This window comes from Pseudophryne corroboree, chromosome 9 (genome assembly GCF_028390025.1).
Source record: "Pseudophryne corroboree isolate aPseCor3 chromosome 9, aPseCor3.hap2, whole genome shotgun sequence".
NCBI classification, from domain to species: Eukaryota; Metazoa; Chordata; class Amphibia; order Anura; family Myobatrachidae; genus Pseudophryne; species Pseudophryne corroboree.
In genome coordinates, this window is record NC_086452.1 from 346620021 (window position 1) to 346633695 (window position 13675).

Here is a 13675-nt window from a genome sequence, read left to right on the forward strand (position 1 = left end):
TGAAATTTTTCATGGTGGTCTCCCCCCCCACCCCCCCCTTCTCTTCTCTCTCTCCTTTTCTTTTTCTTCCTTTTCTTCTCTTCCCTTTTCTCTTTCCTATCTTCTCTTTTATACAGAAAATTAATGTCGACATTTGTGCTGTTGATGTACCTCTTTTTTTGTATCCCATGGGATATCCTGTACGTTATTTAGAAATGCTTTGTATCATCATTTCCTTTTTGTCTGCATTGGTTTACTCAACATTTTTCCAATAAAAACATTGCTTTAAAAAAAAAAAAGCAAGCCACTGGCAAAACCATATTACACTGCAGGTTGGGCAGATGTAACATGTGCAGAGAGATTAGATTTGGGTGGGTTGTGTTCAAACTGAAATATAAATTGCAGTGTAAAAATAAAGCAGCCAGTATTTACTATGCACAGAAACAATATAACCCACCAAAACAGAGGCGGCTCTAGGCATTGGCAAACTAGGCAAATGCCTGGGGCATTTAGAATGTCTAGGGGCACAAGTAGATTCTGCTGATTAAAATGATAAGCGGCATTCCAATATTCTGTGTGTAACTGCAGCTGTATCTGCATACAAAATGCTACGTTACAGTGTATTCCTGGAAATCACTGTAACGTAGCATTTCATATACAGATACAGCCGCAGTTGCACACAGATTATAGGTAAGCTAATTATCTTTTTAATCAGCAAAAGCTAGTTGTGCGTCCTAGTCACATAGCAATGAAAATAAGATGCAATATCTGCAAAAAAAAGTAGCCAAACGTTAGCAGAGCTGGATGGGAGCTACATGGCATATTGAGGCAAGATGTATAAGGACACATCTGTATCCAAGCAGAGGCCACAGTGTTAGCGGCCATGTGAGTGATGTGTGTGGCTAGGTTCATTGTGCAATAGTGTTCGTCATATGTGTAAGGGGCATTATGTGTGTCATGTATATAAATGCATTAATTATGAACGACATATGTGTAAGGGGCATTATGTGTGTCATTATGTGTATAAGTGCATTATTAATGTGTGGCATTATGTGTATAAGGTGCTCTATTGTGTAGCGTAATGATTAGAAAGGGCACTACTGTGTGGTCTACTGTGAATAAAGAGCAATATGGTGTGGTGTAATGTGAATAAGGAGCACTACTGTGATTAGTAATGTAAATAAGTGAAAGTGGTACTACTGTGTGATGTAAAGTGAATAAGGGGCACTACTGTGAGGAGTAACGTGTATATAAGGTAAAGTGGTACTACTGTGTGAGATAACGTGAATTAGGGACACTATTGCATGATATGATGTGAATAAAGTTGCACTACTGTGTGACGTAATTTGAATTGGGGGTAATATTGTGTGGCCATGCCCCTTCCCAAAAGAACACGCCCCTTTTTGGGCTGCACGCTGAATGTACGCACTGTTCCTATTTAAAATATAGGGGGTAGGAGCAGCAAAATGAGGACTGCTATGACTGAGGGGTGATGGTGCTGGGAAAGGAGTGCAGAGTCAGAGGCGGAACTAGCAGTGGTGCTAGGGTGCACCAGCAAAAATCTTGCCTAGGACATTATTATTGCTTAGGGCCGGCTCTGCACCCAAATCTATATCTCTCAGCCCACGCTACGTCTGCCCACCTGCAGTGCAACATGGTTTTGCTCACACACGGTGTGCACATCGCAAGGTGTTAGGCAGCTTGCGACACCGATTCCATCCTGATGCGCACACCCACGGGGTCGGTATTGCAAGGCTAGACAGATGTGCAGGCAAGTCAATCTTTACTATCTAGTGTACTATCTAGAACTGAGTATAGTCAAAATTGGCACTTAGTCAAAATCGTACATTGGGGGTCATTCTGACCCGGTCGCACGCTGCAGTTTATCGCAGCGGTGCGATCATGTCAGAACTGCGCATGCGCCGGCGCATGCCAGACATCCAAAGGCCGTCGGGCTGCTACGATCGCCTCTGCCTGATTGACAGGCCGATGCGGTCGCTGGGCGGGAGGGGGGGCGGAATGGCGGCATTTGGCTGCAGTTTCATGGGCGCGGTCCGGCCAATGCAGGCATGGCCGGATCGAACGGGGGGCAGGTCGCAGCGTCTGCGTGACATCACACGCAGCGCTGGTTGGGAGCTACTCTTGAAGTGCAAAGGCATCGCCGCTGTGCAATGCCTTTGCACTTCTGCGGGGGAAGGGGCCGGCACTGACATGCGCGGCGGGATAGCCCTGTGCTGGGCGTCCCCCCGCATGTCAGTGTGAATGAACGTAGCTGTGCTAAATTTAGCACAGCTACGATCATCTCGGAATGACCCCCATAGTCAAAATCAAAAGTACAGATAGTAAAAATCTGTGCTATTTGGGCTCTGGGAGAGTTCAAGGGAAATCGCATAGTTAAAATCGGGCATAGCAATGATCTCACCGTGTGTACACATCTTTGTGTGCTTTTTTGTAAACAGTAAACAGTGTTTTTTTGTAAACAGTAAAACCTTGTACGATAACACCTTGCATATAATAGTAATGTTTATTCTTGGTTAGAAATAAAAAGCACAGCAATTTTTGGCATTTCAGCAGTGGGTAATAAACATATTGCCCACAAAACACATACAATTGCAGACTACTTGTGATATTTATATTTACTTCAGTGACATGTTCATTTTTTTAAGTAGCTATATAAAGAGTATACATGTAGTTATTGATCTGTACAAAGAGTCATAGGACTGCATCTATTTATGTGATCTTGTCTAGACATAATGTAATAATGCAGCTGTGGTTAATGCACAGCATAAAGAAACAGCCCAACTTCTTGACTTTCTTCCTTATAATAAAAAGCAGTTGATCAATGTGGCTTATTTCACGTATACACCCATATACTGTATACATGACCCCTAACTTTTGGTTATTCCCCCACCTCCCAAAATTGTGTGCCTAGGTGGCAGGGTAAATGATACATTCAGTACTTCCTACACATAGGGGTTTGAATTGTTAAGACATTGAAGAGGTGCCAGAGTTTGTATCCTTACATTCTGATGCTATGAAGGGAGAGGATACTAAGACCAAGATTTATAAAGTCTTGGAGAGAGATACATTGCACGGTAATAACGCACCAGACACTCAGCTCCTAACCACCATGTTACAGGATGTGTTTGAAAAATGACAGGAGCTGACTGGTTGGTACTTTTGTGCAATTCACCACAATCCAAGGCTTAATCTGGGCCTTAGATATTTAAAACTCATTTGAGTTGACATCACTTTAATAAATAGTAACCTCTGATGCCATGAGTTCCAGATGATTGATCGGCAGTCAATAGTCAACTTGCATTATTAGGTTGACAGGTTCAGAAGGTCAACTGGTTCAATAGGTTGACATGGAAATGGTTGAAAAACATATGGTCAACACAAGTTTTATTTTTCATGTTTTTTCAACTTTGGCTTTATTTACTATCCATGTGAACTACGATAGGGAATAGAAAACTGTTGCGAGCATAGCTAGCCACCCTGCCGGAAGCAAGCCCGCGAGGGTCAACCTTTGCACTAATTGGGGGCACATAAGGTTAAACATGCAAAATGACCCCCCCCCCCAAAAAAAACCAAAAAAAACAAACAAAAGAACTTGTGTTGCCATTTCCATGTCGACTATTTGACTATGTCGACCTTTTGTACTGTTCATCTTTTTTCATGTTGATCTTTTGACCCTGTTGACCTTTTGACTTTGTTGATCTAATGCATGTCAACCATATGATGTCGACCTATCGACCGTGAACCTACTTATTGATGATCTTTTAATCCATAACCAGATGCCATATGCTGATTGGTGGAAAAGGGTGTTCATATGAATAATTATCATGTGACTAAAATGCATTCACCTGTCCAGGGAAACCTGTATTGTGCTTATATTGATACAGAAAAATAAGTTCAACATGGTGGATACAGGGCAAATTGCAGGTGCTGTAGAGTCTTACCCCATACAAATGGACCAGTTTTTGACACCTCCTAGAGGGGTCACTGCCCCTATGTCAATGAGATGCAGTTTGCTCATCACAGGCACATAAAATAAAATTAGTGTACAATTTATTACAAACCAAACCAGTGGTTTTAAAATGACAAACTCCAAAAGTATTACTTTTTTTTTTTTTTTAAATAAAAGGCAGTCCTTTGTCTTTTACCAGCTTGACTTATCCATTACTGTAGCTAAATGAGGGTCAAAGGGGAAAAAGAGCTGAAAAACACAGGGAACGTTTAGATTATTATAGGTGAGGGGCATGGGAAGACAGTGCTATAAGCTTAGATATATACCTTTGCATTCCACGCATGGAAAGATTGAAGTGAAAGAAAGGTAAATTTAAGTTAATGGGAACCTTTTGCCATTGTTGTTAGAAATAGATGACAAGACCTCATCTGTGGCCATCAAGCCTATAGGGCAGGCCTGGTCTACCTGTGGCTCTCCAGCTGTTGTAAAACTACACATCCCAGCATGCCCTGCCACAGTTTTTGAATTCCCTAATAGCAAAACTGTGGCAGGGCATGCTGGGACTTTCACAACATCTGGAGAGCCACAAGTTGGCCAGGCCTGCTAGAGGGCTAAATGTACAGTAATAAAGTACCTGAGCAGTGGGAATTTGTGCAAGTCTTCCCATATATTTAAAGCGCCAATCATTTACAAGGCAAAACCAACCTGGCACTTTAAAAGTATGGCCACACTCGCACAAAGTTGCACACCTCTGGCAGCTCGCAGCCTTTTACATTTAGCACATGGGGTTACTTTGGATTGTCGTCTTCAACTGTGTAAATGTTGTGCTCTAATGAAAATTTGGACCTGGCACATTGTTGCCTACCTGGTTTTTGCCATTTTTCAATGTATGAAAGATATAAAATTTAGGTCCAGATCTATCAAGCCTTGGAGAGTGATAAATTGCACGATGATAAAGTACTGTACCGACCAATCAGCTCCTGTCACTTTTCAAACAAAGCCTGTAACATGGCAGTTAGGAGCTGATTGACTGGTACTTTATCACCGTGCAATTTATCACTCTCCAAGGCTTGATAAATCTGGGCCTTATTACTGTATATAAAATGACATGACAGGTCACTACAGGAACATTATGGCAGAAAAGTCAATTATACATCTTACCTATAGCAACCCAGCTACTGTAATTACTTGCCTTGGTGAAAAAGATCACGAGCCGCGTCTACAAAGCCCAAAATTTGTTGGGTCGGTCAGATGGAAAAAAATTACTAGACACTTCTAATATACAGGTGCACATTTTACAGATAGAAAAGGAAATCTACATTTGATTATCCTTTTATTGTAGATTCTCAGTAACATTTTCCTGTTACTGGAGTGTTCCTAACTTACTGACCTTCTACAAGTAACCCATGAAATCAATTGTAAATGTTAAACGTTCTCCCTCCAAGTGAAAAATTTCCATTAGCATTATGTAATTACATATATGCATAGCGCCCAAAATAGACTTGTATACTGTAAGCTGCATTTTTTCTTGAATTGTTTAGTGTTAACTCTTGTGATAATGTGTATCCCATATATCACATTACATTTAAAGAGGGTAAAGATATCAAACCTTGGAGAGAGATACCGTGGACTTACCAATCAGAGCCTCTCATTTTTTGAAAAAACCTGTAAAAAGACAGAGACTGATTGGCTGGTACTTTATCTCTCTCCACTTTGTATTTCTTGTAGATTGTATACTGTACATCCCCCTCCAATAAGCCTGGACCATGAAATATTTAACTTTTGTCCTTTAACATTCAGCCTTCTTAGTTATACATTGCCAGCAACGTCTGGGTAAAGTATAAGTATTTCTTACTGTCTGATTGAATGGAACATATTAATATTATGCCACAGTGGAATGAGCAATATCCCCAGGTTGACAGATAATATAGTTATATCGGGATGCGGTTAAAATATTTACAGACAGTCCAAAGAATGACAGTGGGATCCCGATGGTCAGAATCCCATCACATCCCGGATGTAGGTACCAGGGTTAGGGTTAGGCACTAGGAGGAGGGTAAGGGTCAGACTGTTGGGGTAGGGATGGTTAGGGTTACGCTTCGGGAGGGGAAGGTTAGGGTTAGCCTGTGGGAGGTTAGAGTTAGGCTGTGGGAGGGATGGAATACGGGATAAGGTAGAAATACTTACAGGGAAGTGACAGGTTTCTAGCCGCTGGGATCCCGTTGTCGGTCTTCTGACTGTTGGGATCTCAACTGCCATATTATGTACCCATCCAGTTATATCTGTCACAGTCGATTAAATTTTTCAACATAGCTCAAACAGTAAAACAGTTCATGCTCTTAAATTGGTACACTTATATAGAAAAAGTGTGATATTTGTGTATACATATATATGGCATAAGGTTTGCATTTATTTTAGAAATGTCTACATTTCTATTTCAGAACCATCACCAGAGTCCCATAGATCCCCAGTGATTCCCCTGCTCCCTTGTTCCGATCCTGTTATCCCACTGTCCGTATCAATCTCCATTTCCTCGGCTATTGTTGCTGGTTCCCAACACACGAGCCCCTTTGGTTCCAGAATATTGAAGTGGGATTGGTTTGCTTCCATGCTGTTATTGTCTATAGTTATGCTAAGATAAGATGGATCATCTTTTATTGGCGGTATGTTTTGTTCACTGAGGTCACTTGTACTCTCTGTGTCTTTCGGTGCATCTGAAAAGCTAATACCTTCTAGGATCTCACTCATAAGTGATGGACCGAAGTCCATAACCAAGGATTCCATGGAGTCAGAGGGCCATATGCTGCTAGATAACTCCAAGGGAACAGTGCAGACACTGTAGTCCTCTGCGTCTGGAAGTCCAGAGCTGGCCCAGTCTTCCTCAGGTTTTTGAGAGTTGGTGTCCTCTGATAGCTCCTCTGAGCAGGAGATACGGGGCATGGTGCAAAATCCAGATTCTAGACCTTAGAAGAGAAACAGTTCCAGTGAGTATTGTTATGACCAGGAAATATTAACATAAACTCCGTATTCATACAGTAACAGACTATAAAAAGGAAACTGGCTAGGGCATGATGCTCCTATACTGTCACAAATAAATGTCGAACACATTTATTATTATTTTCATTATTATTATTATTATCTATTACTTATATGGTACAACCGAGAGTAGCAGCACACAAGGAAAATTACAATAATACATGCAAACAATGCAATATGTTTAAACGGGTGGTCTTCAAGTTGCCGGCGGCCAGGCTCCCGACGACCACCATACCGGTGCTGGAATCCCGATCGCCCGTATACCGACAGCTTTTCTCCCTCTTGGGAGTCCATGACCCCCCTGGAGGGAGAATAAATAGCGTGGCACATGTAGAGAGCCCGCAAGGGGCTCATTTGCGCTCGCCCAGCTGTCGGTGTGCCGGCGTTCGGGATTCCAGCTGACTTTGAGTGGAAGCACACTGGAGACATTGATAGTTCAGAGTGAGAACAAAGTGGGTGGAGGGTCCTGCCTTAGGTTGCTTACAGTCTAAGGGGCATATGTATTAAAAATGTTGGTCTTTCCCTAAAATATTACCATTTCTTATCGCCAAATATAACAGCAATAAGGAATATTTTTTTTATGGTATGCATAAATCTGCAGTCGCCGGGAGACAGGCTCCAATGAGAAACCTTCCCGGCAATGAGATATAAGTAAAGTTCAATAACATTATGATGGGCATATTGAGTTATCTTCCCATTGGGAATAGTGGGTTAACGTTACCTAAAGATGGTGTTAGGTACCGCAAACAAGTAAAACTAAGCTTTTCTGTCACAAACTATCATCCTACATCTCCCGCTTTTTATTCTGTTGCATACAGGTGATACTTAATTCTTTCTATAAATAAGTGGAAACTGTTGAAAGTAGAGTGCGTTACTGGACAGACTCCATGTACAGTAGCTACTCCTCAAGGGAAGCTTCATTCCTTGTACCCAGATGGCTACTACTAAGATTGTGCTTAGCCATCTTGAGTCTGCTTTAGAGTGCCAACGTGGAAGACTGTTGTCTTCCACTTAATTCAAGAGAGACCCATATTTACCTGCAATATAACCACTGTTCCAGCACCCTGAACCACTACCTGGTACCTACATACACTCATCAGCTAGACAGGGATGTCTCTGGGTACAGTGTTGAAAAGATTTGGAGATAACATGAATGTGCCTCTACTTTCTTGAAAGAGAGGCCGTTGTCAAGAACGACTCACAAGAAGTGTACTTGAGGCCAGGGCCGGTTCTAGCCCACTTGGTGCCCAGGGCAAAAGTTTCCTTTTGGCACCCCCCCCCTCCCAGACAGGAAAGACAGGGATGGTGCGTGGCAAAAAATAGGGAAGGGGCGTGGCCACAGTTGTGCCCCCTGTAGCTGTGCCCTCCGTAGTTGTGCCCCCTGTAGCTGTGCCGTCAGTAGTTGTGACCCCTGTAGCTGTGCCCCCGTAGTTGTGCCCCCAGTAGTTGTGCCCCCTGTAGCTGTGCCCCCAGCAGTTGTGCCCCCTGTAGCTTTGCCCCCAGTAGTTTTGCCCCCTGTAGAGGTACCCTCAGTAGCTGTGCCCTCAGTAGTTGTGCCCCCTGTAGATGTGCCCCTGTAGTAGTGCCCCCAGTAGCGTTGTGCCCCCTGTAGCTGTACCATCAGTAGCTGTGCACCCTGTACCTGTGCCCCCTGTAGCTGTGAGCCCTGTAGTTTTGCACCCTGTAGCTGTGCCCTCAGTAGTTGTGCCCCCTGTAGCTTTGCCCCCAGTAGTTTTGCTCCCTGTAGCAGTGCCCTCAGTAGTTGCGCCTCTTACAAAAAAATACTCACCAGCCCCGCTCCTGCTTCCCGACCGCTGCTGCTGTTCTCTGCGTCTCCGGCCGCTGCTACTCGGATCTATGCTATGGGAGAGACGTCATGACGTCTCTCCCATAGCGCTGCACAGACACTAGAGGTCAATTATATCTACCACCTCTGATGGGAAGCAATTCCACTTGTCCACTACTCTTTCTGTGAAGTAATTTTTCCTCAAATTTCCCGTCAACCTCCCACCCTCCAGTCTCAGTGCATGTCCTTGGGTCCTATTGCTTCTCCTCATTTGATTAATGTTTCCCTCCTGGACTTTGTTAAAACCATTGATATATTTAAAAGTTTCTATCATGTCCCCCCTTTTCCTTCTCTGCTCCAAACTATACGTATTTTTAGTCTTTCTGGGTATGTTTTGTGATGTAGGCCATGCACCATTTTAGTTGCCCTTCTTTGTACAGTCTCTAATGTATTAATATCCTTTTGAAGAAATGGCCTCCAGAACTGGACAAAGTATTCTAGATGAGGCCGCGCCAATGACCTCTACAGTGGCGTTATTATTACTTCTTTCTTTCTACTGCTGATTCCTTTCCCAAAGCAGCCAAACATCTGACTAGCCTTCCTCATTGCTTTGTTACATTGCTTACTTGCCTTTAAATTACCTGAAATAGTGACTAATAGATCCCTTTCCTCCTCAGTAGTTTCTAGTATAGTTCCATTAATACTATATTTAGCCTTTGGATTCTTGAGACCTAAGTGCATTGTTTTGCATTTTTTTGACATTAAACTGTAATTGCCAGACTCTTGGCCTTTCCTCTAGTCTACCTAGATCCTCAATCATTTGTTTTACCCCACCTGGTGTGTCTACCATGTTGCATACCTTTGTGTCATCTGCAAAAAGGCATACTTTCCCTATAATGCCATTGGCAATGTCACCAATGAATATATTAAAAAGCACTGGTCCAAGACCAAGTACAGATCCCTGGGGTACTCCACTGGTAACATTTCCCTCCTGTGAATGCACTCCATTTGCCACAACTCTGTTTTCTATCCTGCAACCGAGATCTTATCCATTCAATAATCCTAGTATCTAATCCCAAACTTCCAAGTTCATTTACTGTCTGCAATGTGGAACAGTGGCAAAAGCCTTACTAAAGTCTAGATAAGCTATATCCACGGTTCCACCTTTATCCATCACTTTAGTCACACAGTCAAAAAAGTCAATAATATTTGTTTGACATGGTCTCCCCCAGTGAATCCATGCTGTTTGGGATCCTGTAAATTGCTGGATTTGAGATAATCTACAACTCTTTCTTTTAAGAGTGTTTCCATCAATGTCCGTACTACTGATGTAAGACTCACTGGTCTGTAGGTGTTTGCCTCTTCCTTGCTTCCACTTTTGTGCAGTGGGACTACATTCGCTCTTTTCCAGTCCTCTGGAATTACTCCTGTAGCTTATGACTGGTTGAATAATTCTGACAATGGTGCTACCAGCACCTCTTTAAGTTCTTTTAGTATTATTGGATGTATCCCATCTGGCCCCATAGATTTGTCCACTTTCAGCTTTGAGAGTTCTGTTAGGACCTCCTCCTCTGTAAATGTACTTTATTCATTTTCCTGAATATCCCTGCAACTTAACTGCGGCCCCTTCCCCTCTCTTTCAGTAGTGAATACTGAGCAAAAATAATTATTAAGATGATCTGCTATTAAACACAGAAAGATTTGAAAGCATTGACACTCTGTATATATGTATATATAAAATATATTTATTTATTTATTTTAACTTGAGTTTCTTAATTCCACACAATAAAATACAAGAAATATAAAATCAGCAGTACATTTAAAAACACAATTTATCCCTATAGTAAACCATGTATATAACCCTCTTTTCTGGTCCCTAGAGACTAATAGCAACTAATGGTTACTTTATTCTCAACACAATTGTGTCAATTAAGTCTCTGTGGAACAGAAAAGCTCCTTGTTCCCTGCACCACAATATCTTTACTCACTTTGTAACTATTTGTACAGGACAGAAACACATGTAAGGTTTCCAATTATTCTTATTAGAACACCATAACACTCCTTTTTTATAATAACATTCTAAGGTCCACAATATGAAGATTTCCTTTGCTTGGTAATTGAATTTTGTTTAGCGTTCTGACGCCAGATTTTAATCAGGAGAATAAACTGCAGTGTGTTGGAGTCTTTGATTCAAAGATTAAACAGCGTGCACGCTGCTAGGGTATTTCAACTTTCTCCCAGCACAAGCAAAAGTCAATTGCACATATGATGTTGAAACATGGCCATGTATAGATTAAGCAACAACTTTACCCCTCTTGGTGTCCGTGGAAAATTATCACTGGTCAGTAGAACTCCCGGCTCTGGTAGCTAAATTCCATTTACTTGAGCCAAGTCTGGAGATCCAAAACCAGTTCCACGTGGGTTCACAAGGCTTATAGGGATAGCCGTTAGGCGTGTTTGCTGATGCTGCTAAAACGCGTTTCTCCGCCTCACATCACCATCGGCGGCTTCATCAGTTAACTGATGTTCTACTGGATGTTCTACGGGAGTTCTACTGACCAGTGATAATTTTCCACGGACACCAAGAGGGGTAAAGTTGTTGCTTAATCTATACATGGCCATGTTTCAACATCATATGTGCAATTGACTTTTGCTTGTGCTGGGAGAAAGTTGAAATACCCTAGCAGCGTGCACGCTGTTTAATCTTTGAATCAAAGACTCCAACACACTGCAGTTTATTCTCCTGATTAAAATCTGGCGTCAGAACGCTAAACAAAATTCAATTACCAAGCAAAGGAAATCTTCATATTGTGGACCTTAGAATGTTATTATAAAAAAGGAGTGTTATGGTGTTCTAATAAGAATAATTGGAAACCTTACATGTGTTTCTGTCCTGTACAAATAGTTACAAAGTGAGTAAAGATATTGTGGTGCAGGGAACAAGGAGCTTTTCTGTTCCACAGAGACTTAATTGACACAATTGTGTTGAGAATAAAGTAACCATTAGTTGCTATTAGTCTCTAGGGACCAGAAAAGAGGGTTATATACATGGTTTACTATAGGGATAAATTGTGTTTTTAAATGTACTGCTGATTTTATATTTCTTGTATTTTATTGTGTGGAATTAAGAAACTCAAGTTAAAATAAATAAATATATTTTATATATACATATATACAGAGTGTCAGCGCTTTCAAATCTTTCTGTGTTTTATTGTTTCTATAAGGGTAGAGTATCCCTTAATTATATGAAGGCTGCGACAATTCTGTTTACATAAAACCTGGGTATTTGGTTAGCGCCGGGAAAAATTCTATCTTGATCTGCTATTACATTGTCTCCCTCAACAAGACTCCCAGTCTCTGTCTTTAATTTTATTACGAGTATTCCGCTTTTGTTTTTCTCCTTTCGCTTATATACCTAAAACAAGTTTTGCCTCCTTTACACATTGAATGGGCCATTTTCTCCTCAGCTTGTGCCTTTGCACATCTGATTACCTTCTTAGTCTCCTTCTGTCTAACAAGATATATCTCTTTGTCTTCATTATTTTGTGTCTGCTTATATTTCCTAAAAGCCATCTTTTTTGCTTTCACAATATTTGATACTTCTTTCAAAAACCACAATGGCTTCCTTTTCCTTGTGTTTTTCCTAACACTTTTGATACAAAATGTTTGTTGCCTTTAATATTGCACTTTTTAATGTTTCCTACCTCTCCTGCACTGCTTCCAAGTTCCTCCACTCTGCCAAAGAATCGCTTACACATTTTCCCATCCCTACAATATCAGCCTTCCTAAAATCCAACATCTTTGTTTTTGTATGGGATGAGTCAGTCTCTGTCTTTATGCTGAACCAGACTGCTTGATGATCACTGGATCCCAGGTTTTCACCCACTTTTATGTCCAATATTCTGTCTCCATTTGTAAGTATTAAGTCTAATGTTGCGTCTTTCCGAGTAGGGTCCCTCACCAATTGGTGGAGGGATGCTCCCTGAAGGGAATTTAAAATGTCCCTACTTCTAGTGGAAGTAGCAACAGACACCTCCCAGTTTATATCAGGAAGATTAAAGTCTCCCATGATTATAACCTCTCCATTTTAGTTATGTCCAGCAATAGGTTCTTGTCCAGTTCTTCTTCCTGTCCTGGTGGCCTGTAGATCACGCCAAAATATGAATAATTGACTTCTCCCCTGATTCTATAGTCACCCGAAGGGCCTTTTCTTCAACACTTTGTATTAAGGTAGTATTTATGCTTTTTTTAATATACATTGCTACCCCTCCTCCGATTTTTCCCATTCTGTCCATCCTAAATAAAGCATATCCCGGTATAGCTATGTCCCAGTTATGATTTTCATTACACCATGACTCTGTAATTGCCACAATATCTATATCATCTCTTGTCATTATTGCAGTTAGTTCTGGGATTTTATTTCTTAAGCTCCTAGCATTTGCACATATAGATTTTAGAGTTTTGTTTGTGCTTTTCCAGTTCCTAGCTATGTTCTTCTCTATGTTTATTTGGTTTTAATTTGAATTATCTTCTGTTCCTGTGGTTATGCTTCCTATTCCCTTTGCCTGCAGAAACAATACTTCTGTGTTGGGGTAGAATTAGCAACAGAAATGAAGTGGTGGGACATTCTATGCAGTGCTTTGACCTGAAATGTATATTCTTGCCCTTCCATGTACAGTGGTAAATGAACAAATTAGCACAACAAGAAAACAGATGCATGTAACTAGATTGTAAGGTGTGGACTTTAAATGTGAAAAAAAAAAACACAAACAGCACAAAAAGTCATTGTGCTAAATAAAAGTGCGCTGTGGGGTTATAAATAAAATCCAGAAATCAAAATTCACCAGGGTACTGGCTATTGCACAGTTCTCATGACGTACCAATCTGCACTTAGAGCCTATTTC

The 13675-nt window shown here is 41.3% G+C and overlaps 1 protein-coding gene across 1 annotated transcript in view; it reads right to left on the reverse strand.

Moving 5' to 3' along the window:
- Positions 1-2484: 2484 nt before the first annotated feature.
- The window catches only part of CDC42EP1 (CDC42 effector protein 1), a 47766-nt gene continuing 36575 nt past the window's right edge, over positions 2485-13675 (reverse strand). The window contains exon 3 of the mRNA XM_063940646.1: positions 2485-6912. Coding sequence (XP_063796716.1) covers positions 6374-6912 — 539 coding nt within the window. The 3' untranslated portion in view covers positions 2485-6373. The remainder of the gene's footprint in view (positions 6913-13675) is intronic.